At 36.4% G+C, this 22867-nt stretch overlaps 1 protein-coding gene across 2 annotated transcripts; it reads right to left on the minus strand.

Moving 5' to 3' along the window:
• Positions 1 to 512: 512 nt before the first annotated feature.
• Positions 513 to 22628, minus strand: prkchb (protein kinase C, eta, b). Of its 2 annotated transcripts, XM_051138463.1 has the most exons (15): positions 22541 to 22557; positions 21809 to 22414; positions 17774 to 17837; positions 17205 to 17361; positions 17056 to 17090; positions 16870 to 16949; positions 16656 to 16785; positions 16433 to 16563; positions 16177 to 16323; positions 13988 to 14161; positions 11460 to 11614; positions 5526 to 5664; positions 5235 to 5423; positions 2894 to 3040; positions 513 to 2024 (listed from the first exon to the last, which is right to left on the minus strand). In XM_051138463.1, exons 2-15 carry the CDS (start codon positions 22148 to 22150, stop codon positions 1878 to 1880), a joined length of 2037 nt encoding a protein of 678 aa, XP_050994420.1. In that variant the 5' UTR covers positions 22151 to 22414; positions 22541 to 22557; the 3' UTR covers positions 513 to 1877. The 2 variants fall into 2 exon arrangements, with proteins under 2 accessions (XP_050994420.1, XP_050994419.1); XM_051138462.1 differs by having other exon boundaries at positions 21809 to 22628.
• Between the last annotated feature and the right edge of the window lie 239 nt (positions 22629 to 22867).

The raw sequence follows: 22867 nt of genomic DNA on the forward strand, positions 1-22867 counted from the left end.
ATAGAATTAGCAGAGACTCGAAGAAACACTTCGATTCCAGTAAGTGCTTAGTCTACTTGCCAAGACCATTATTTTTGAATTCGAACCGCTAAAATAAATGCAGTACATTTGGCACATTTCACTGGAGGAACCCAGTGAACTTCTCAGCAGTGCTGACTCAATGAATGGTTTGAGTCATAAAGACACCTCCCAACCAGACATGGCTGGTTTTTGGCAGTTTAACGCCACAAGCCCAACTGGGAAAATCACCAGAGCACCTGACTACAAGACTCTGAACTGAGAATTCAGTCTGGAGAGTATTTCATCATATCACCCGCATGAAAGTGCTCCTGGAAACAATATTGAAACATTTACATTGTAACAGTGAGAAATTTGGAAGCAGTGAAAGTGAATGGGGCCAATGCGTAAACGTTAAAATACTCACTATGTCATTAGTACAGCCACAAGAACTAAAAAATACGAATGTTAAAATGATTTTAGTGTTATCTTTTCTGTGACGTTATATCCAATTTTACAACTTTGTTGTCGTGAAAGCAACGTAAAAACACTAAAACGATCGTAAAATTAACAAGAACAGCTTTTCAGCTGAAATAATACACACATTTTAAAAAAGGGTTTTTAAGAAAATGAGTAGAACGTTTTTTTTTGTTGTTGTTGTGGCAACTAGTATTAAGCCTCAAATTCCATCGACTGATCCTAACTTGTACTAAACACGCAATTGTCCCATATTTAACTAGTAACAAAAATAAATCACGTGACAATAAACAAGCAGACCATTCTTCCATCTCTAAATCACATTTGTCATTATTTACCTGCTATTGTCTGCCAAAAAAATGTGTCAGCCTCTGAGTTTCCAGTTACAACCAAATGCGTAAAATCCCTTATTGGGTAATGTCCCTTGTCAAACAAGAGAATGTTTAAATAGAAAACAATAATCACTACAATCAAAGTTCCAGATATGTCATACAAGCATAGACAAATCAAAAGAATAGTGTCTTATTACAGTTGCATAAGCTACCTACTAAAATAGAAGTGAGTTGGCAGCGTAGAACTGACCTGAAGTTAAATATTTTATGCTCATAAAAGCATCTTAACCCCATTAATGGCATGCAGCAATAGTATACGGTGTATTATCATTGTATAAAGGCTGTTTCGAATGCAGGGTAAGCTCGTGAGAACAACAAATGAATCAAGGGTAATAAATTATTCATGGAGGATTTCCAAGTCTACAGCGAAATGTGACAAGACGCAGCTCTGTTTGTCCTTTGAGGTGTAAAGGATATGTTTTTTTTGTTTTTCTCATGAAAATTTCATGTTTCTATCTCACACCACAGGTCCCCTGATTCATTATTCAATGAACTGGACAAGTGATATGTGCTGTCACATGCATTTTAGGTAAGCCAAAATTGTCTCTTACAGCCTGTTACAAAAGGATTTTCCAAGTTCATAATTTAGACTTTAGTTAGAATTACTTTACAACACATCACATAACTTAACCTAACAGCTCAATGCAAGTTACATGAATTTGTTTTCCATGCTTACTAAAGCTGGAAAACAACACACCTGGCAATAGAATGAATAATATGTATAAAAATGACACGTGAGATACATTTAATCAGAAAAAACAATTCAAAAAGCATCAGTTCATTTCAGGAAATCATTATTTTCTTCACGTCGTTCCGTTTACGAATAATCCTTTGGTTTGGATTGTCCTGTGGAGAATCTTTCATTGCCTTCTTCTAGTTGAAATATGTCCATATTCTTGACAGACTTGGCAACACTTTGTCAACAGTGTATCACAACAAGTTTTCTAGAAGAGTTAAGTGGGGAAAGTAACATTTAATCTATTTATTAAAAATAAATAAACACAGCTGATGTTAGTGAAGTCGCAGCTCTGGAGCTGTGTAGGTGAAGTCTTTAAAATCTTCCTGGTGGAAAGGGAAAAGACTGTCCTCAATGGGTGTAAGACAAGGTTCCTCTTGAGTGAAGTCAGGGTCAAAATTGTTCACATCCTCAATAGAGTCCTACAAAACAAAACAAAAATGTTATTTATAACCAGTATTCACACTCAATTCAAATTTATTATCAAATTTAATCATACTAACAAGCAAATATGTGACCCTGGACCACGAAACCAGTCTTAAGTAGCACGGGTATATTTGTAGCAATAGCCAACTGCACATTGTATGGGTCAATTTTTTTGATTATTCTTTTATGCCAAAAATTATTAGGATATTAAGTAAAGATAATGTTCCATGAAGATATTTTGTACATTTCCTACCGTAAAAATATCAAAACTTAAGTTTTGATTAGTAATATGCATTGCTAAGAGCTTCATTTGGACAACTTTAAAGGCCATTTTCTCAATATTTAGATTTTTTTGCACCCTCAGAATCCAGATTTTCAAATAGTTGCATCTCGGCCAAATATTGTCCTATCCTAACTAACCAAAAAAAAAGGACCCTTATGCCTGATTTTGTGGTTCAAGATCACAAATTACTTTAGATAAACTAACATTTGTTTTTTTATTGCTGAAGAAGGTCAAACTTTCTTCACCTGCATTCTACTGTAGATTTTACTTTTCCTTTAGCCTGAAGCTTATTCATTTCACTTTCTGATGTGAAATGGCTTTTACATTTGCCAAAAATATATATTTTTTATATTAATAACAAACAAGCAACCCCAGCCCAGATTTGAAATGTGACGCAAAAGTAACGTAACACGTTATTTTCCATAAAAAGTAGTGTAATTAGTTATTTTTTTAGGGAGTAACACAATATTGTAATGCGTTACTTTCCCCAACACTGGTTACCAGTTCTCTCACGTTAAGTCTACAGATAAATAGCACCAATTGGTGGATCTATAAAGAATAGAAGTGGTTATGTAGGCTTACAATTCGAGGTGTGTAAGGTGGTTTGATCTCTCGTCTGTTCAGCCTCTCCCAGTCAAGTCCTGCGAAGAACGGGTTTGCAGTGATGGCCTCTTCTCCTCCATCTCTATCTATGCAGCCCAACCGACACGCCGGGTCTCTGGTGAGTAACTGTGTAGAGAGCAAACAGAAATCTTCAGCTAGTTTCGAACGCACTGCTTGAACAGTGCACTTGTGGTTTCAAATATATGCCACTTGGTTGTGGCATTTCTAATGCAGGAACAAGACTAAATTTAAACCTGAAAAGTCTAAATGTGACCCTGGACCACAAAACCAGACATAATTTAATAAATAAGCTTTCCATTGATGTATGGTTGTTAGGATATGACAATATTTGGCCGAGATACAACTATTTGAAAATCTAAATTCTGCAAAAAAATCTAAATATTGAGAAAATCACCTTTAAAGTTGTCCAAATGAAGCTCTTAGCAATGCATATTACTAATCAAAAATTAAGTTCTGATATATTTACGGTCGGAAATTTACAAAATATCTTCATGGAACATGATCTTTACGTAATATCTGAATGATTTTTGGCATAAAAGAAAAATAGATCATTTTGACCCATACAATGTATTGTTGGCTATTGCTACAAATATTCCCATGCTTCTTACAGTATAACTGGTTTTGTGGTCCAGGGTCACAAATACTTTTGAGGGCAACTTTGTCTTGATGCAGATCAACTAAAAGTGATATTTGTTTGATGTTTTTTTACACTTCCGCAAAGGTCTTTGCCAAACCGGCCTAGACTGCCCACAACACTGTACAGATCACTGACTTAAGCCCTTGGAAAGGAGACAAAGTTATTAAGGACTTTACTCCACTAATGCGAGAGGACCTCTACTCAATCACATGATGTTAATCCTTCTACCATGACACAGCTCTTTAACCCTTCATGGTTCACAATGGAGCTTATGTAATGAGTCACAAAGGACAGTGACAGTCTGTGATACTGACATCTAGGGTCTTTTGAGGGATAAAACAGCAGCAGCGGAGGGTCTGCCCACAGGCTGTGCTCTCATTATAGCCTCATGTTTACTGGTGCTTACATAGGAACAGCTGGCCAAAAGCCTTAGAACAGCCTCTCGGCTGCATTAGCCAAGAAACATGTTGACTCAGAACCGGTTTTGAGTTTTTTTTCCTGGTAAGAAGACCAGAGTCTTCCAGAAGCGCAGAGTCATGTTTCGACATGAATGCCTTGAGTAGTTTTGATATAAATGTTTTGGCAATGTGTGATCACAACAGAAGAGGAAGAGAGATGTTTAATAAGACGTCACTGCTAGGAAAGACACAGATTTCTCAACCAAGCTGCCGAGATGTAAGTCAACACACTGGGGTTGTGTCCTTAGTATCAAAGGAAAGAAATTTTTCTAGTAAAAGTCAGACAAATGTACTTATGCAAAACAATGGACTTCATTAAAGTGGAGTCTGTGAGTGTGTTTATATCTGAGCTACAAGGCTACAATCGAGCTACAAGGCTTTTTTGCGTAAATGAGCTGCAGTGTTTATTGCTCTGGTTTTAATTTAATTGTAGCATTCGCACAATGCCGAACAGTCCTGGTTCTTAGAGTTTCACACACAGTTAATGAGATGTAGTCACTAATGTAGAATATATACTACCAGTCAAAAGTTTTTGAACAGTAAGATTTTTTTAAAAAATGAATACTGTCATTTAGCAAGGATGTTTTAAATTGATCAGAAATGATGAGAACGACATTTATAATGTTACAAAAGATTTCTATTTCAGATAAATGCTGTTCTTCTGAACTTTCTATTCATCAAAGAAACCTGAAAAAAATCTACTCAGCTGTTTTCAACCTAATAATAATAATAATAATAATAAATGTTTTTGAGCAGCAAATCAGAATATTAGAATGATTTCTGAAGGATCATGTGACTGGAGTAATGATGCTAAAAATTCAGTTTTGAATTCACAGGAATAAATGACATTTTAAAATATATTTAAATAGAAAACAGTTATTTTAAATATCAAAAATATTTCATAATTTTACTCTTTTCCTGTCCTTCGGATTACATAAATGCAGGTTTAGTGAGCAGAAGATTCTACTTAAAAAAAAAAAACATTAAAAATCTTACTGTTCAAAAACTTTTGACTGGCATAATCAAATACGTGAAGGTTATATACATGAGTAAATATCTCTGTCTTTCAACCATAGGCCAATTCCAGTTCGCCACTGGCTGAGCTACAATCAAATTAAGCCTGCTACCCTGACTTCACAAAAAAACTGGTGCAATTTCAAGACAAACTGTTTTAGTCTGATATTTTGAGTAGATCTAGACTCACTCCTTTAAGGATGTCTTCTGCCTCATTGCTGAGCCAGGATGAATAAATGATCTCATCTTTAAGGATGCACTCAAACAGCTCGTCCTCAGTCTCTGCTTCAAATGGAGCATGACCCGACAGCATCTCATAAAGCAGCACACCCAGTGCCCACCAGTCCACTGATACGCCATACAGCTCCTCCAGGATGATCTAAAAGAGACACAGCATAAACCATCTATACAGGAAAAGAACACACACACACTTTCATATTAACCACCACCTTCTTTTAAATCTTCTTTTAGTGATGCTCACCTCAGGTGCAATATAATCGGGAGTCCCACAGAAGGTACTAGTGAGTCTTCCATCACGTATATCCTCTTTGCACATGCCAAAATCTGCCAGTTTGCAGTGGCCATCTCTGTCCAGGAGAATGTTGTCCAGTTTAAGGTCCCTTTGATAGAAAAACAAAACAAGATGAGGTTTTTACCATCTTTCATTCTACAAAATGTACTATATGAAATAAAATGACAGAAATGGTCAGAATTTTCTTCACTCAATCTGTGTAATTGTGATTTAAAAATGTTAAAAATGCATTATATGCAGCAGAGAATACTATTATTATTAATTGCTTTAAATAGCCATAATATTTTATAAATGGACTGATGGATTTGTATAATTTTATGAATGACAGGCGTTACAACTCTAACTCATTTGTGCCTAAGTATAAGTCATCAACAACTAGCGGAACAGGCTGTAGTAGCAAAAAAATGTAAACAAAATATCGCAAACATATCATGGTAATAACAAATTGGGTTCACAGAGTTCAAATAGTATTGACACACAATGACAAAATGAGAGTGTCGTGCAAATGCTTGCATGCTTGACACATGGGTGTAGAGTAATCAGCACAATAAGCAGCATTCAGCCTCCTGTCATCAGAGAAGGAGACGCTATATTGATTCTGTGGAAAAGAGAGTGACTGCACGTTGTGGTCACAGGTTCCCAGGGAAATGTGGTGTAATTTCATTAGAACACAATTAACAGAAGAGACATTGAGAGGTGACCTCTTTACTGTGTTGTTAACAGCGCGTGACTCTGCCGCATTACCTAGTAAACAACAAAGGATAGCGTGTTTTAAAGTGAACACTCTTGTTCCATCACTGACTACTTCATTTAGGGTATTAATTCATCAGTGTATTGGCAGCAATGCAGCCTCATTCATGATATAGGCAATTTTGTGCAAAACATTTATAAGATTCTCTTTACTTGAGAATATCTGCACAAATGAATTAGTCAAAAACATGAATTCACTTACACATCTGAAAGTATATTGGTAGGTAAGTAAAACATCAACTACTATAAAGAAAATATATGAAAAAACTACCGCTCACTGACACAGCACAGGGAAAAAATTCATATATACAGGTTTAGAATCATTTAGAATCACCTGCAATCATCAAGTAGAGTGTGCAAAACTCAAATGTTACAGTACAAACACATACATTTTACGCAGATTACATGTTAACAAAAGATCTATATTTTAAATAAATACTATTCCTTTAAGCTGTTTATTAATCAAAGAATCCTAAAAAAAGTATCATGGTTACCACAAAAATATTAAACAGCACAGCTGTTTTTTTTTAACATTGATAATAATAAAAAATGTTTCTTGAGCAGCAAATCAGCATATTAGAATGATTTCTGAAGGATCATGCGACACTGAAGACTGGAGTAATGATGCTGAAAATTCGGCTTTCCCATCACAGGAATAAATTAATTTTTAAATATTAGTACTTTCTTGTTTCATTTCAAACTATTTATACAAAGGTTATTTTTTTAAAGGGGTCATCGGATGCTAAGTTCACTTTTACATGTTGTTTGAACATTAATGTGTGTTGGCAGTGTATGTACAAATCTACCCTATAACGATAAAAATCCATGCAGTGGTTTTTAATTAATCTGTAAAAATAATGTTCCCTTTTTCAAATTGAGCCATTCTCAGATGCCTGTCGTTGTGGCGTCACACCAACAGAGTCCGCTCACACGATAGTTGATTGACATGAGTGTCTTACCTCAGATCAGCTGTAACAGTCCGACCTCCATGTTTTAATGCCGGAGCACGGATGTAAGTTAGACAAGAAGTGAGCGATTGAGGTGTTGTGTTGCTGGATGTAATAATGAACGTAGTGCTCGTCATTTACTCCCGACATCTGAGCTGCTGAAGATGCAGTTTATTACGTTTGTTTGTGAAGGAAATGCGCCTCCCGATCTACAAATATCTGTCTATGTTCGCGCGAATCATTCGTGATCCAGCTTCAATTACAGCAGAAGTGAGTATAAGGGTTTTTTAATGAATCTTTGCGATCGCCTTTTTCTTATAATGTGCTAGTTAGCAAGTTTAGCAGCTAAAAGCGGCTAAAGTAAACAGGCTTGTCACATCACAGAGAGAAGAGAGGGGCGGGGCAAGCAGAGCTCATTTGCATTTAAAGCAGCCTCGACCAGAATGGGATGATTTTTGCAGAGCTGATTTTGGCAAGGTAAAAAGGGTGTTGTTTTACACTAAAATTGAGAATTTTTAACCAAAGTATATTATAGACTTTTCATTAAGACCCTGAAGAATCATATCAACTTGTGGAAAATGGGCATCTGATGACCCCTTTAATAGTTACTGCCACAAAAGGAAGCGAGGGAGAAAGGTAAAAAAAATCAAAGATATCTTAACTTCCTGTACACTGCATGCCTAATGAACAAGAACAGAGACATGCAGAGTCTCACGCTCACAGTGCCGGAGAGTTGGCGCTGGCAAAAATTACAGCGTGGCAGACTCACCAGCCTGGCCTTCAGCCACAGACCAAGTCTACAGCTGGAGAACTGGCAGAAATATTTCAGGCCCTGCAAAAATGGACAAGTCTCTCTTTTACCCAACCATCAATGACGTAACCACATACTTTCATCTCTATGTAAAACAACCCAAGACTCTTGCAGTTTTCAAACGCCTATTCTGACGAAAAAAAAAAAATAATCCAACCCAATAATCCACAAGTAATCCACACAACTCCAGTCTATCAATTAATGCATTGTGAGGTAAAAAGCTGCATGTTTGTGGATTATTCTGATGTTTTTATCAGCTGCTTTTATTCACTGCAGAGGATCCGCTAGTGAGCAAATGATGCTTAAAGGCATAATTCACCCAAAAATGAAAATTACCCCATGATTTACTCACCCTCAAACCATCCTAGATGTATATGAGTTATATTAAGAAATATCATGTCTCTTCCAATAATAGCAGTGAATGGCTGTTGAGATTTTAAAGTCCAATAAAGTGCATCCATCCATCATAAAAATACTCTATACAGCTCTGGGGGGTTAATAAAGGCCTTCTGAAGTGGATTGATATCCATATTTAAACTTTACAAACCATAATTTCTAGCTTTCGCTAACTGTCGTATGTGCGCTCATGAGAGAGTGGTGTTCCAGCAGATGACGTTGGACGTAGGCTTAGTGTAAGCTCTGGTGAGAACTGATCAATGCAGAAGCACAGTGGAGAGCGCACAACAAAACACCATTCACAAACTAAAGTACAAAACAAGGATTTGTAAAGAAAAATGTTGGAGAATTTAGATATAAGACAACATAAGACTGGTTTTCCTTTGTTGTAAACAAAACTTGGTTCTCGCGAGACTAGCATATTCTCACTGGAGCTTATGCTACGCCTACGTCCCATGTCATCTGCTGGAATGCCATTCTCTCATGAAAGTGCATACAACAGTTAGCAGAAGCTAGAGATTATGGTTTATGAAGTTTTAAATATGGATCTTTTTTTTTTACACAACCGCATTGATTCACATCAGAAGGCCTTTATTAACCCCCGGAGCCATGTGGAGTACATTTATGATGGATGGATGCACTTTATTGGACTTCTATTTGCCTACTGAATCTCAACAGCCATTCACTGCCATTATAAGACCTGAGGACCTGAGTACATATTTAGCAAATTTTCATTTTTGTGAACTACACCTTTAATTAAAAGGGTCATTGGATACCCACTTTCCACAAGTTGATATGATTCATTAGGGTATTAATGAGAAGTCTAAAACATACTTTGGTTAAAATTTCTCAGCGGTAGTATAAAAAACACCCTTTTTACCTCGTCAAAATCAGCCCTTTTCAGAGCGAGCCGTTTTGTTGCATTTGCCTTTAAATGCTAATGAGCTCTGCTCACCCTGCATGCATAAAAACCCTTATACTCACTTCTGTTGTAGGTGAAGCTGGATCACAAATGATTTGTGTGAACACAGACGCATTTATGTAGATCGCCAGGCGCATTTCCTTCAAAAATGAAAGTAACGTTAATCCTCTGCACCTTCGGCGCTTCAGATGTCGGGAGTAAATGACGACTGCTATGTTCATTATTACATCCAACAAAAGAGCACCTCAATCGCTTAGAAAACATTCTTGTCTTCCCCTGCTCCGGCATCGAAACAATGGCGGTTGGAGTGTTTACAGCTTACTTAGCTCACTCAGGACGGGTCTAAGGTAAGACGGCCATGTCGATTAACTATGATGGGAGCGGCCTGGGTTTTTGTGACATCACACAGACAAGATGCTGAGAATGGCTTGATTTGAAAAAGAGGATATTACTTATAAAGATTTAAAAAAAAAATACCACTGGGTTGATTTTTATCATTTTAGAGTGGTTGTGTACACACACTGCCAACACATATTTATGCTCAAACAACATGTTTGCATCCGATGACCCCTTTAAGGGGTCATTTTCATTTTTGGGTGAACTATCACTTTAACGCCACATTTCCCAAAATCTATTCCAAAACAAACTCATCTACACCTTAGATGGCTTGATGATGAATACATTTTTAGCAAATGTTCATTTTTTGTGAACTATATCTTTAATTTTAAAAAAAGTTGAAAAGAACAATAAACAGAATTTCATTTCCAATGCCCTTTTGGAAAACACATGTAATTTAGCAAGAGTGGAACAGTTCGAGAGGTCAATAAACACTCTGCATTTGCAGTTTCTCCAAGCCTCCAGGTGGAACCTGCTGAAGTGAGACTAAAACACTTTAGCCATTAATGGATTCTTTGTTTCCGTCATGCACTGTCAGATCTTTTTGAATGGACCCGGTACAGTCCAGTCCTCAGATTAGAGCAGAGCAGATTACACGGCATTACAGCAGCGTCTAATATAGGATCGAGGGTAAGTAAGGTAAAATGGAGACAGCTTGATGACTCAGAGGTCAACGAATCGTTGTACTGCTGGATTATAAAAGATCGGTGTTACAGGTGGTCATGCAAAATCTATGCTTAAATGTTGTATGATGAAAATATAGATTTGGAATAACTTCTGTGCATATAATACTATACTGCACATTGCAACAAAGTCATGTAATAAGATCAGAGCAGTGCAAAGGCCGCTCTTTCTGTCTCCCTCCCTTGCGTTCTCTTTTCCCTGAGTAAACAGCTTATGTAATAATAGCTCCATTCCATGCCGGGCAGGGCCGTGATGTTAATTCAGGTCCTCACTCAAAATGTCCCCACAGTTCTCTTGCACTACCATCTTTCCCAGGCCTCTTTATCATTCTTCCCATAAGCTTTACTTAACAGAAGTGTTATAATTACCCTAAAATAATTAGCTTTGAAGCCCAATAAATTCAAAATGAAAGCAGAGTAGCCATAAAAGGGGCCGTAAGATTGTAAAGACCACAGAGGGTCAGCAGAGTTCGCCGGCATTCCCGAAAAAGTCCCTCAGGGAAACTTGTAAATGCCGTAAGCCTCATTTGAATGGGAAAGCAGTTTGTCTGTTTACATTTGGGCTTGGCTCTATTACAGGGGCGATCACAAAGCTTTACTCAGGTAGGCAAAGGTCGCGTGATTACAGCCAGGAAGAGCACAACATCCCGCCATGGAAAAGGAAGCCTAAGCCAGGGTGGAGACTGTCTGTAAAATCTGACTAAGTGTGTCAGGACATGCGCAGACAAGGCTGAACACATACATGTCAAAGCAAACAACAGAGGGCAGTGGCACTGGAGTGTGAACATCTGCAGTAATTTCAGATGAACGCTATGAATTTCAAATACTCTTTAATTTCAAATACTATTTAATAAGGGAATTAGATGTTTTGTACATTAATTATGTGAGGAAAGATAAGCTATTACTTCCACAGCTAGCTCAAAAATAATGTGATGACAGGAAATGTCTGATGTTTAAATGATCCACAGTATTTCTCACCTGTAAATGATGCCTTTGGAGTGAAGGAACATAAGGGCCGAAACAACCTCTGCAGCATAAAATCGTGCACGTGGCTCATCAAAACGCCTGCACTTCTGGATGTGGAACATGAGGTCACCACCATTCACAAACTCCATGACAAAGAATAACCGCTCCTGAGAAATGAATAGCACAGGTTAGCATACACATGGAAATACAAGGAAAACATGTCATAAAACTATAAAAAGTCAAATATAAGGAAATATGTTATTTTACTTCTTCCAGCATTATTAAACTGGTAACGACTACAGAATATGAACTTGTGTACTGATGAAATTACTGTACAAATATATACACATTTCTGAAATACTTTTACATATTTTATTTTTACATTTTTACATATGTATCCATTTCAATTATACATACATACATACATATATTATATATATATATATACACATATATATATATATATATATATATATATATATATATATATACATACATATATATATATATATATATATATATATATATATATACACGTTTTTTTTTATTTAAAATACACCACATTTCAAAAGTTTGGGGTCTGTGAGATTTTATGTTTTTTGGCTTTGTTTGCTCACTGAGGGTCGATTTGTTTGATACAGTAAAAACTGTAATACTGTAAAATATTATTACAATTTACTATTTTAACATATTTTGAGATGTAATTTATTCATGTGTCAGCAGTCATTACTCCAGTCTCACATGATTCTTCAAAAATCATTCAAATATGCTGATTTGGTTCTCAAAAACATTTATTTTCATTAGCAATTTTGAAACTGTGAATTATTTTTAATAAAACATTTAAAAAAAAAAACCTTATTTGAAATAGAATTAAACACTTTACAATAAGGTTTCATTAGTTAACTACTTTAGTTAACTTAACATGAACTAAGTATGAACATTACTTCTACAGCATTTATTAATCTTAGTTAATATTAATTTCAACATTTACTAATGCTTTATTAAAATCAAAAGATGTGTTTGTTAACATTAGTTAATGCACTGTAAACTAACATGACCTAACAATTAACAACTATATATTTATTAACTAATGTTAACAAAGATTAATAAATACTGTAATAAATGTATTGTTCATTGTGCATGTTCCAATTTTTATATGTGATCATGTTTTTTTTTTTTTTAAATCAATTTAATATGTCCTTGCTGAAAAAAAGCATTCATTTCTTTGTGTGTGTACAGGTTTATATGTTTTATGAGGACACAAATGTGCATAATGACAGGTATTACAATGTGAACATTAGTAATAAAGACACTTACTGTGCCCATGTAAAGCTAATGGCTTAAAACATACTAACTTTTTTTTAAATGCACGTTTTGTGAGGGGTAGGTTTCATGGTAGGGTTAGAGAAGGGGGGAAATACAGTTTGTACAGTATAAACACACTATTACACCTATCGAAAACCACATACAAACATGTACAAGAAGGAGAGCGAGAGCGAGAGCGAGAGAGATATGTAGTGTTGTAGTGTTTGCGGTCAGGAGACATAAAAAGTGTAAGTCAACAGTAATCTTGCATCACTTCCCTTCAGCTATCCTGCCATACTTTTCTCTGTGCTGCTCTGGTATGCATACTTATCCTCAGCAGGAAGTGAATACATGCGTTCCGCACATGTTACTCTAAACTAGAGGCTCCATCTTCTGTTTACATTTGGTATTACAATAGCCATCACTCACTTTTATTCACGATTATTTTTAAAAGACTGGATTTTAGGTGTCTATTATCTGACACTTTTTATTAATTATCCTTCCAAAAAGAGCAGTAATCTTATTAAAACATACTATAGTGTACAGTAGTGAATAAGGCACATCTGATATCAGTCATTTTTCTGTACCTTTTTTGTAATAAAACCTACTGCTATTCAGTTGTCTGATTTTTACCCCCAGGTAACATTCTCATAAAAATTTCAATCAGTTTCAAGACACAAGGTAAAATCTGAGGCATTTCAGGAATTTAAGCACATTTTGTTGATATGATGTCAATCTGTTTTTGTTCATTGTGTTTCCTGGTTGTCTGAGGGACATGAAGTGTCTACAGTCAACAAAACCCTTTTCCCGGTTTGTCAGTCAATATGGAAATCAGGACAAAAGAAAATTAGTCTCTACTGCTACACCTAGTGTGTTTACTTCTGGGTTCCCATTACAGATTATCTACTCGATAACACGTAAACGCATCTAACACTGCATTGAGGTCACCCCTGACCGGATTGCTATGATCGGCATTTGCTCTGGATGTTTCAGCTTTTTGAGACACATTTCTAGATTCTTCTACTGTCAGAGAATATGCCTTCTAAGAATGAATTGATATAATGAGGAATCACACAAAAGTTCAAAGTGTCCTGTAAGAAAAACATAAATATTCTGTAGTAATTTTCTGCAAGAACATATATGTTAAGTTACATTTAACCCTAAAATACAACACAATCAATGTGTTCTCAAATGAAATGCTATTTAGCACCCTGAAACTATTTGTGGACTCTTACCGCAGTCTGAAAGCAGTAGTAGAGCTGTGTAAGAAATGGATGCTGGTGGGCCAGAGTCAGTACTCTCTTCTCAATCATGGTTGCTTCCACATCATCTTCTTGCAGTATGACATCCTTCTTCAGCATTTTTACAGCAAACACCCTGTGGTCACTTTTTAGGCGAGCCAACATCACCTACATACGTGCAAACACACATACACAATTATAGACTTCCGTGGGTTGATCCGGCTTCTGCACTACACTTTTAAAAATGCAGGTTTCAAAAGGGGGTTTTGTAGCAATGGCACAGAAACATTTTTTTTTTCACACATTTTAAAAATCTGAACCTTTTTCAGTATAAACAACCTTTTGAGTAATGAAAAGTTTCCATGGTAAAGTTTCTTCATGGAACCATAAATGCCAATAACGAACATTCACTTTTAAGAGTGTACGGCTCAACTGTTATTGACATTTTTAAGACACAGTGAAACTTGATAAGAATCAAATGCGGTAAATGTAATGAGGTATAGCTGCATAAGTGATACCACTGATTCACGCATACAGTACCGGCTGCGTCAGTAAGAACTTGCACGTTTGTTCACTTCATTTTACCTTGGATTCGCTTACAAACAAGGCTCAACTCAACTGTGATGACTATATTGAATCCGACAGTAATGTCGCAACACACAAGTGTGAGTAACTGTTACTATTATGTTACTAAAAGTAGTTACTATTGCTATTATGTCTGTTCTGACAATTTATATTTTTCTCTTGTCCGTTGTTATGGTTATCACTATGTAAATTATTGCATTTACTGAATTTCAGAATACCACCACAACATTTCAGTTGCTGTGCAGTGAGATTGGTCTGCTAGTTAGCTAGTCAGTTAGCAAGTTATATGGAGGAATGTACTTGCAAAATGCATTTCTATCTCCCAACCCTTTTTCGCACGTCTAAAAACACCTCAAGCGAGCATAACATTTTTTAGGCTATTTTTTTTCACATTTTGGTGTTTCCATCACTCATTTCAGATGCGATACTTAAAAATGCATATAAAAACAGGGTGATGAAAACATAGCTAGGGAGTCTCTTATTTACATTGTGGATAAACTGTTAAAACGAGAGGATTTGCAAGCAAGAAGAACTTAAAAAAACAGTCTTAAAAAATCCTGAGTTTGAGCAGTGAGTGCATTCAAAGTCCCTTTCAAGAAAAGTCTGGTCACTCGGTGGCCATATTTGCAACGCCTCCGGGCAGCTCATCCAAGACCAAGTCCTAAATGAATGGGGGAATCCTGAAATCTCAAAAACTGTTCGCTGAACTCGCAATTAAATTACATATTTTAAATCAGCAACAAAAAATGACCTCCCCCGTGAATGTTGTTTCGCATGCTTAAATTGCATTTAAAAAGCTTATTTTCAAGCAAGACCAGCCAATGCGCATTTGCAGCCAGAACGTGCTTATGACTGCGCATGCGCATCGGCTGGTCTAGCCTCAGGTTTCTATGGGAACCAGCGCATCTAACGGCCACCGCAGTGAGGCAATGACTTTACCGCTCAGGCATTGGGTCTGTCATTTTGAAGGCAGGACTATTCCGCCATATTGCGTGCTGCAGTTTCTCCCATTCATAAGTATAAGAGTGAACCGTCTTTGTATTTCTTCAGTCTTTGGCGAATTCTGACTGCATTTCAATGCAATCAGAAGTGTTATAGAAATAATCAGATATATCTGTGATTAGCTACATTGCTCAATGCTACAAAAACATGTTGTAAATAGAAACACATTGGAGAGGTTGCCAAAACTGTATCACTAAGCTAATATCCTATTATTACAGTTTTAAAGTGCCCCTATTATGGATTTTTGAAGATTACCTTTCGTGCAGTGTGTAACACAGCTCTAAGTGAATGAAAACATCTTGCAAAGGTGTACCGTATATAAAGTTATTGTCTCACAAAAGAAACATTCGACTCTGAATCATTTAAACAAGTCGTTTTTAAAATGAATCCCAAGCTGTTTCATGAAACATTAGCATACTGTCCGCCCACTCGTTGTGTGCGCGGATCTGGGAAAACTTGAACCCCCCCATTAACCTTGCATATTTGTCAGCCTGTTGTTGGGGACTCCCAGATAAAAATGTGAACCTTTCATAATCCATAAAGGGTCTCTAATTGAATTGCTCTTGCTTTTTGGCAGTCCTGCCAGTATGTCTCACCTTGCCAAAGCTGCCTTTTCCCAACACCTGTAAGAAACTGAAGTCTTCCAGACCAACTTTAACAGTCTCTTCCTCTGGATCCTCCAATGATGACTGTGCACTTTTAACAGAGCTATGACTGCTTGTTCCGGTCATGTGCAGAGAACTCTGAAAAAAATGCACAGATATTTAGCCAAACACAAAATAAATGTGTATTTAACAAAACCAAATATTCCCTGATAAAGGAGGCTATTTGAGACAGTTCGTACGACACTACCTGAGACTTTCGTTTGGAAAGCGTGTTGAGCAATCCGATCTCTGACAATTTACTGGCCAGTTCAGCACTGTTCACCCCACAGTTAAGCGCAACATTCTGTTCACAGCGTTTGTGGATGTTCATCTTGCAACCTGGATAAATCCACACCACACAGATGACAACAACAATCTTGCACCTAATGTATTTCAATGTTGTTTAACAAGTTTAGTAAATATGTGCTTACTCTTGCATTGGAGACCCTGTTTTATCAGGCCGTACAGTAAAGATCCGCAGTGGTTACAGTATGTGGGAACTTTGTAGTTGTGCTCTGCAAACTGGTGGGGTAAATTGATGCTAAAGCCTTGTCTTTGGCCCTGTGCACAAAATAATATGTATGTGGGACACTGAACCACAAGACCCAATTTTGTCATCACATATGCATTTACACACACTCTTACCTCATTTAAATCTTTCTTCATACGTGTACACTCACTGACCACCAAATCATGACACCTCTTATGAACCACACACGCACACACTAGAATATCGAGGAATGAAAGTGAATGTTATTACTCCTTGTGCATGCAGTACGATAAAACATATGGGAAAATTATGATTCTACTAACATTAGTGAACATACTAACCTTGACACTGATAACCTTGCTTTCCAAAAACACCCCTGTGGAATGATTACATACTTTTAACCACGTGGCATAACGTATATTACTGTAAGCGAGTCTGGTTTGTTGATTGTTTTATGTACATGACGGTGTGTTTTCTGTGCAAGTCTCACCAGATGAAGTTTTTGCAATGGCAGCAGAAAGTAGGCTGGGGAAGGAAGGTTGCCATAAACTTATGTCCGTAGACTTGGTGGACCTTTCTTTTCTTCAAAGCTTTTTGCCTTTTTCTTGTAAACTTTTTATGGGGTCTCAGTCCATTCACAGCTTCATCTGAAATTGATGGCAACACTCAGTAAGCACAATTTAATTGCTGACAGAATTAAGTATAAAGTTCAAACAAGGTTTTGTGGCTAAGTACTAGTTTAACTGTTATGATCCTTATAATTCTTAACAGAATAAAACTTGAGAGAGAGCTTGTTTATTATGTTGAAAGACAAAAACACAACAAATTTTTTGTTAAGAGACTAAAAAATCAAGAGCAAAACGAAAAGAAAAAATGGCAGATTCATTTATAGCTTAACTGTCTAGCTAATAATTAGTAAATCTTAGACAACTGCTTAATTATGCTTAATCAGCATAATTAAATAACTACAATCACACATAACATACTTGATTTTATATATTATATAATAATATATAGTATTTTTATTCAAAATATTTATAGTAATTAAAAACAGCTAACCATCTGTAAAGGAGCCGGTGAGAGTGATGGAGATATACACACTTCCCTCTGGTTCCAGATTCACCTGAAAGAGGAGATACTCAGTGAGGTAACACTTTAAAAGCTCTCTCATAATATGAAAAAACTATAAAATATCACTTTTAACAAAGGCTTCCTAACATGTGTGTCCAATATTTAGCAGGCCTGATATATGGAGGACATACTTTATTTAACTAAAACTTAACTAAATTTGAAAATACTTTTATTTAGTTCACAATGTGATTATATCCCTATTAAAAAAGATATTGTTAGCCTGCAAACTTAAATTTGAAATATTCAGTCTGTGCCAATAGCCTTGTGGGCCAGCTTGCCGACATAAAGCGCCATTGCGCTCTGGCCGTCCCGAGTTTGAGTCCAGGCTTCTGGACCCTTCTAAATCCTGCCCCCCCTCTCTCTCTACCACTTTGCTTCCTGTCATTACTCTACTGTCCTACTGGAATAAAAAGGCAAAACTGCCAAAAAATTAAATACTTACAAATTATTTTTAAAAAGCACTCTTTACTAATCTGGTAACCCTGATGTTAAAGGGATAGTTCATCCAAAAATGAAAACTCTGTCATTATTGTCTCACCTTCATGTCTTTCCAAACCCATAAAACCTTTGTTTGTCTTCAGAACACAATTAAGATATTTTTGATAAAATCTGAGAGGTTTCTGACCCTGCACAGACAGCAACGCAACTAGGGCGGCAACGATTCCTCGATTCTATTCGGGTATTCGATTTTAAAAAATCCTCTATTGCACTTGTATCGAGTAATCGGCAAAATACCTTAAGTGGCACATTCCACATATTAAATCTATTTAAAAATCATGCCACGATTCAGTTAAATAAATAAATAAATATATGCAATGCAAGTTTAATATAGGCACTTTAATTATTTACATGAGCATAAGTTAAGTATATAGCTCTGTTCAAATTAAAAGCTGCTACACAAACTGTTACATGTAAAGAGTGTCTCAAACTCCATATCTGTATGTTGTTGTGAGTTTGGGTTTATTATAATATTCATCTGGGAAAGCAACGTGCGTTATTTCATCAGGTTTGTAAGATAAATCATTGATAAATCTACGCAAACAAACGAGAATACATTAGTATCTTTCTCAGTATGCTAACTGTTCATCGCGATTTCAAAATAAAAGTTTAAACCCTCACTCTGAGTTTACATGTTTTGATGTCCACATATTCAAGAATTTACAATGGCTGTAGCTTTTCTATCATAAAGAAATGACCAAATATTAAAGAGTAAGTGGGCATTTGATTTAAATGTCGTTGAGTCAATTTTAAACAAGGATTAGGTCAAGCAGTGAAGTGTAAAAACAATCGTCAGGCCATTGGCACACTCTGCAGGCATTTGTTATAATGCGTAATGTTTCATCAAAAAATATCTTAATTTGTGTTCTGAAGACGAACGAATGTTTTACGGGTTTGGAACGACATTAGGGTGAGTAATTAATGACAGAATTTTCATTTTTGGGTGAACTATCCCTTTAAAGATGACACATTTAGGTAAATGGAAATGTTTTTAGAGTGAAGGATGTGGCTACTCTGTGATGTGGTCAACACGTAGCATAAAAGAAAAATGCTGAGCTTTTATTACTTGTAAAAGCTTGTTTGATTTTATGTACAACACAACAGAATACAAAATCATATTCATCTGCAGCATATTATCAAAGTCGTATCTCTAGCTTGTCACACTAACCTTCTTTCACAGTCTTAGTCATACTATCTTGCCATCTAAGTCATTCTCTCACTTATTATCATTTAGCTTGCCCTGCCATGTGGGAGGAATTCCTGTAACACGAGGCAAGACAAGGAAAGCAGGACGAGCTGGTTTAGGGAGTCAAGTCCACAGCACACACCACCAAACACAAGAAGTGCTAAAGGGCTTGGAACATTTACGCATTGACCCAACCACTTGAATAATATTTAAAAAGCATAACTTTTAAAGAGATCTGATAGGACAAATATTGTTTCTATATGAAACACACCATCAGTAGGTTGCCAGTAAACCGCACATGCGAGATGCAAAGATAACTAGTATTTCCTTAAACTCTCAGCTGAGAAGTGAAAGCAGAGGTTTATCCAAGGTATGTTGTGCAGCTGGCTTTAAAATTACACTTTAGACCACAACCAAATAGTAATAATAACAAAACGTCAGCTTAGGTTTTTGTAATCACTGTTGCAAGCACATGTGGAGAACTTGCTTGCATTAGGGGTGATGAGAGGAATCCAGCTAGTTTGGTTAAGCAGGATGTCTGCACTGGTGGTACGTGAGTTTGCAAGCACGTCCCCCACAAACAGAGCGAGAGAACCACATTTGCAAAATAACCTGCACGTTTTCTGCAACCTATAATAACAGGATCATGAAACGGTGACCATGAAGAATAATCTAAAACTTTAACACCATCCAAATGAGGCCTAAAGCAAACACTAAAATACTGGTATCATGTTCAGTGTCAGATACCTGTAACCCTGAATAATGTTAATGTGTAATTTTTAAACATGTTTTAGCATGAAATAGCAATTTAGCACCCTCAGAATCAGATTTCAAGACTTTTTCACATGGACTCATCTGACCTGATTTTATCACTTGGACTAAAAGCAGATAACTGCACATCACCAGTTACCCTATAGATGTAAGAGAATGTAACACTCTGAAAGTTTCCGTGATGCATGGTGGGGTGCAACGTGTGGTTTTGAGCACAACCTAGTTATTGCACGAGTGAAAGCAAAAGGACCCTTTTACAGGAACACTGTTAGATTTGTAGTCAGAAAAGACTAAAAGTGCAAAGAAAAGAGGCAGATGGTTTTCACATCTCTCTTACTTCGTATTCTGCATTTTGTCTGTAAATGAATATCAAAAATAAAGGATGCGAAATTGGGGGTGGGGGTGGTTGGGGGCTTTCCGAGAAAGATTTTTCTTCTTTTTATTATATATATATATATATATATATATATATATTCATACATTTTTAAACATTAGTAACAAAAAAACATTTCAAGTTAAAAAGTTAGATAACCTCATGGTATCTACAATTCATGTAAAACCCCTCTATATGTGACCACAAAACCAGTCTTAAGTCGCTGGGGTATATTTGTAGCAACACCCAAAAATACATTGTATGGGTCAAAATGATTGATTTTTCTTTTATGCCAAAAAGCATTAGGAAATTAAATAAAGATCATGTTCCATGAAGATATTTTGTAAAAATTACTACTGTAAATATATCAAAACTTAATTTTTGATCAGTATTATGCATTGCTAAGAACTTCATTTGGACAACTTTAAAGGCAGTTTTCTAAATGTTTTGATTTTTTGGCACCTTCAGATTTCAGATTTTCATATAGTTGTACCTCGGTCAAATACTGTCCTATCATAACAAACCATACATCAATGGAAAGCTCATTTATTCAGCTTTCAGGTGATTTACAAATCTCAATTTCAAAAAATTGACCCTTACCACTGGTTTTGTGGTCTGGGGTCACATATGGGCCAGCTGCATAACCACAGCCACTATGTTAAAGGTATAGTTTGCCCAAAAATAAAAATCTTATCACCATTCAACTTCAAGTTGTTCCAATGACGTATGAGTTTCTTTCTTCTGTTGAACACAAAAGTAGATATTCTGAAGAACGTTGGTAACCAGTCAGTTGACGGTAGCCGTTGACTGCCATTGTATTTCTTCCATATTATGGAAGTCAATGGCTACCATCAACTGTTTGCGAGAATTTCATTTATGGTGAGCTATCCCTTTAAGACTGTCTCATACAAACTAGTTTGACCAACTGGCAGTTAGCCAATGGGTAATCAGTCTTACTTTTCAGATTTAAATTAGACCACTCTACATTTTTTGCATCTGTTACGGGCAAACACTTTATGACCAATCCTAAAGAAAAAAAAACACTAATGACTATCTTTTTACAAGTCTAAGCAGTTAATGCAACCGGTACAGCGTGTAGTAAGACATAATTTTGTTATACACAGTAAAAACTCACCCATCCTTCAAACGTTTGTCTTGTGTTTGACGACGTTATCAGTTCCTCAAGCTGGATTCTGTAATTGGCGACAAAATTGTCGTATCCTATAGAAGTGTTGTGAAAAACAGCCAGTTCCAGCTCTTTGCCATTTGTGATGTATGGGCATAATTCATGATCGAAGTTCGGTTTGTTGGTCTTCGTTTTTGTCTCGGTCTGTCCAACTTTCAGATTATCAACTTTAACAACGATATAAGGATCCAGGACGAATTTCTTATTTAAAGTGTGACGGGTTGAATAAGTTGTTGGTTTTAAATCCACCGCTTCCCCGATACGCAGCCTCAAATATCCGTTGAATTTCATTTTGTAGCTCCTGTATTTAATATTCGATGCGATAACCTGATTACGCAATAAATCAAAACAAAACAGACATATAGTAAAAGTTTTCCAGCTAACACGAACTCATAATAAAGAACAAAACGATACGTTCAAGGAAACGTAGTTAAATATAAAGCAAGCCTTTGCGTGACATAGACAGTTTAGTATAAAAGCTAAACCAAACCACAGAGTGCTGACTCTGAGCTATCGTCCTCGGCAGGAAATCGTATTCTCCGTCTCTCTGTTGATCTGTGTGAAGCACAGCGTCAGGTTTTCATGAGAACATGCCTCATTCCGAGTTTGTGCCGTCATCTAGTATAGAAACTATGCAGACAATGTGAGCATAACAAAGACAAACCCGACGATGAGGCACACCTGACTTTGTACTTCCCTTACCAACTGAAGACACGGGAATCCATTCATTTAGAATTAATCAGTGTTAGGGCTAGACTGCAGCAGGTGTTTGTCTTTTACTGTACACGACTGTAGTTTGAATGCTGCCAATCAGACTGCGAGACTTTATGGACTCTCTATACGTAACAGGCGCGTTAACGAGAATGTACGTGTGTGATATCAGCCAACATCGACTTTCCAGAAAACAGAGGAAAGACAATATCGATGTATGGCAAGTGAAAGTGAAAGAGAGAAAACATATGACAAAAATACTGAAACACATAGCACCTTTCCCACCAGCCTTGCAAT

Source organism: Labeo rohita, chromosome 20 (assembly GCF_022985175.1).
Source record: "Labeo rohita strain BAU-BD-2019 chromosome 20, IGBB_LRoh.1.0, whole genome shotgun sequence".
Lineage (NCBI taxonomy): Eukaryota > Metazoa > Chordata > Actinopteri > Cypriniformes > Cyprinidae > Labeo > Labeo rohita.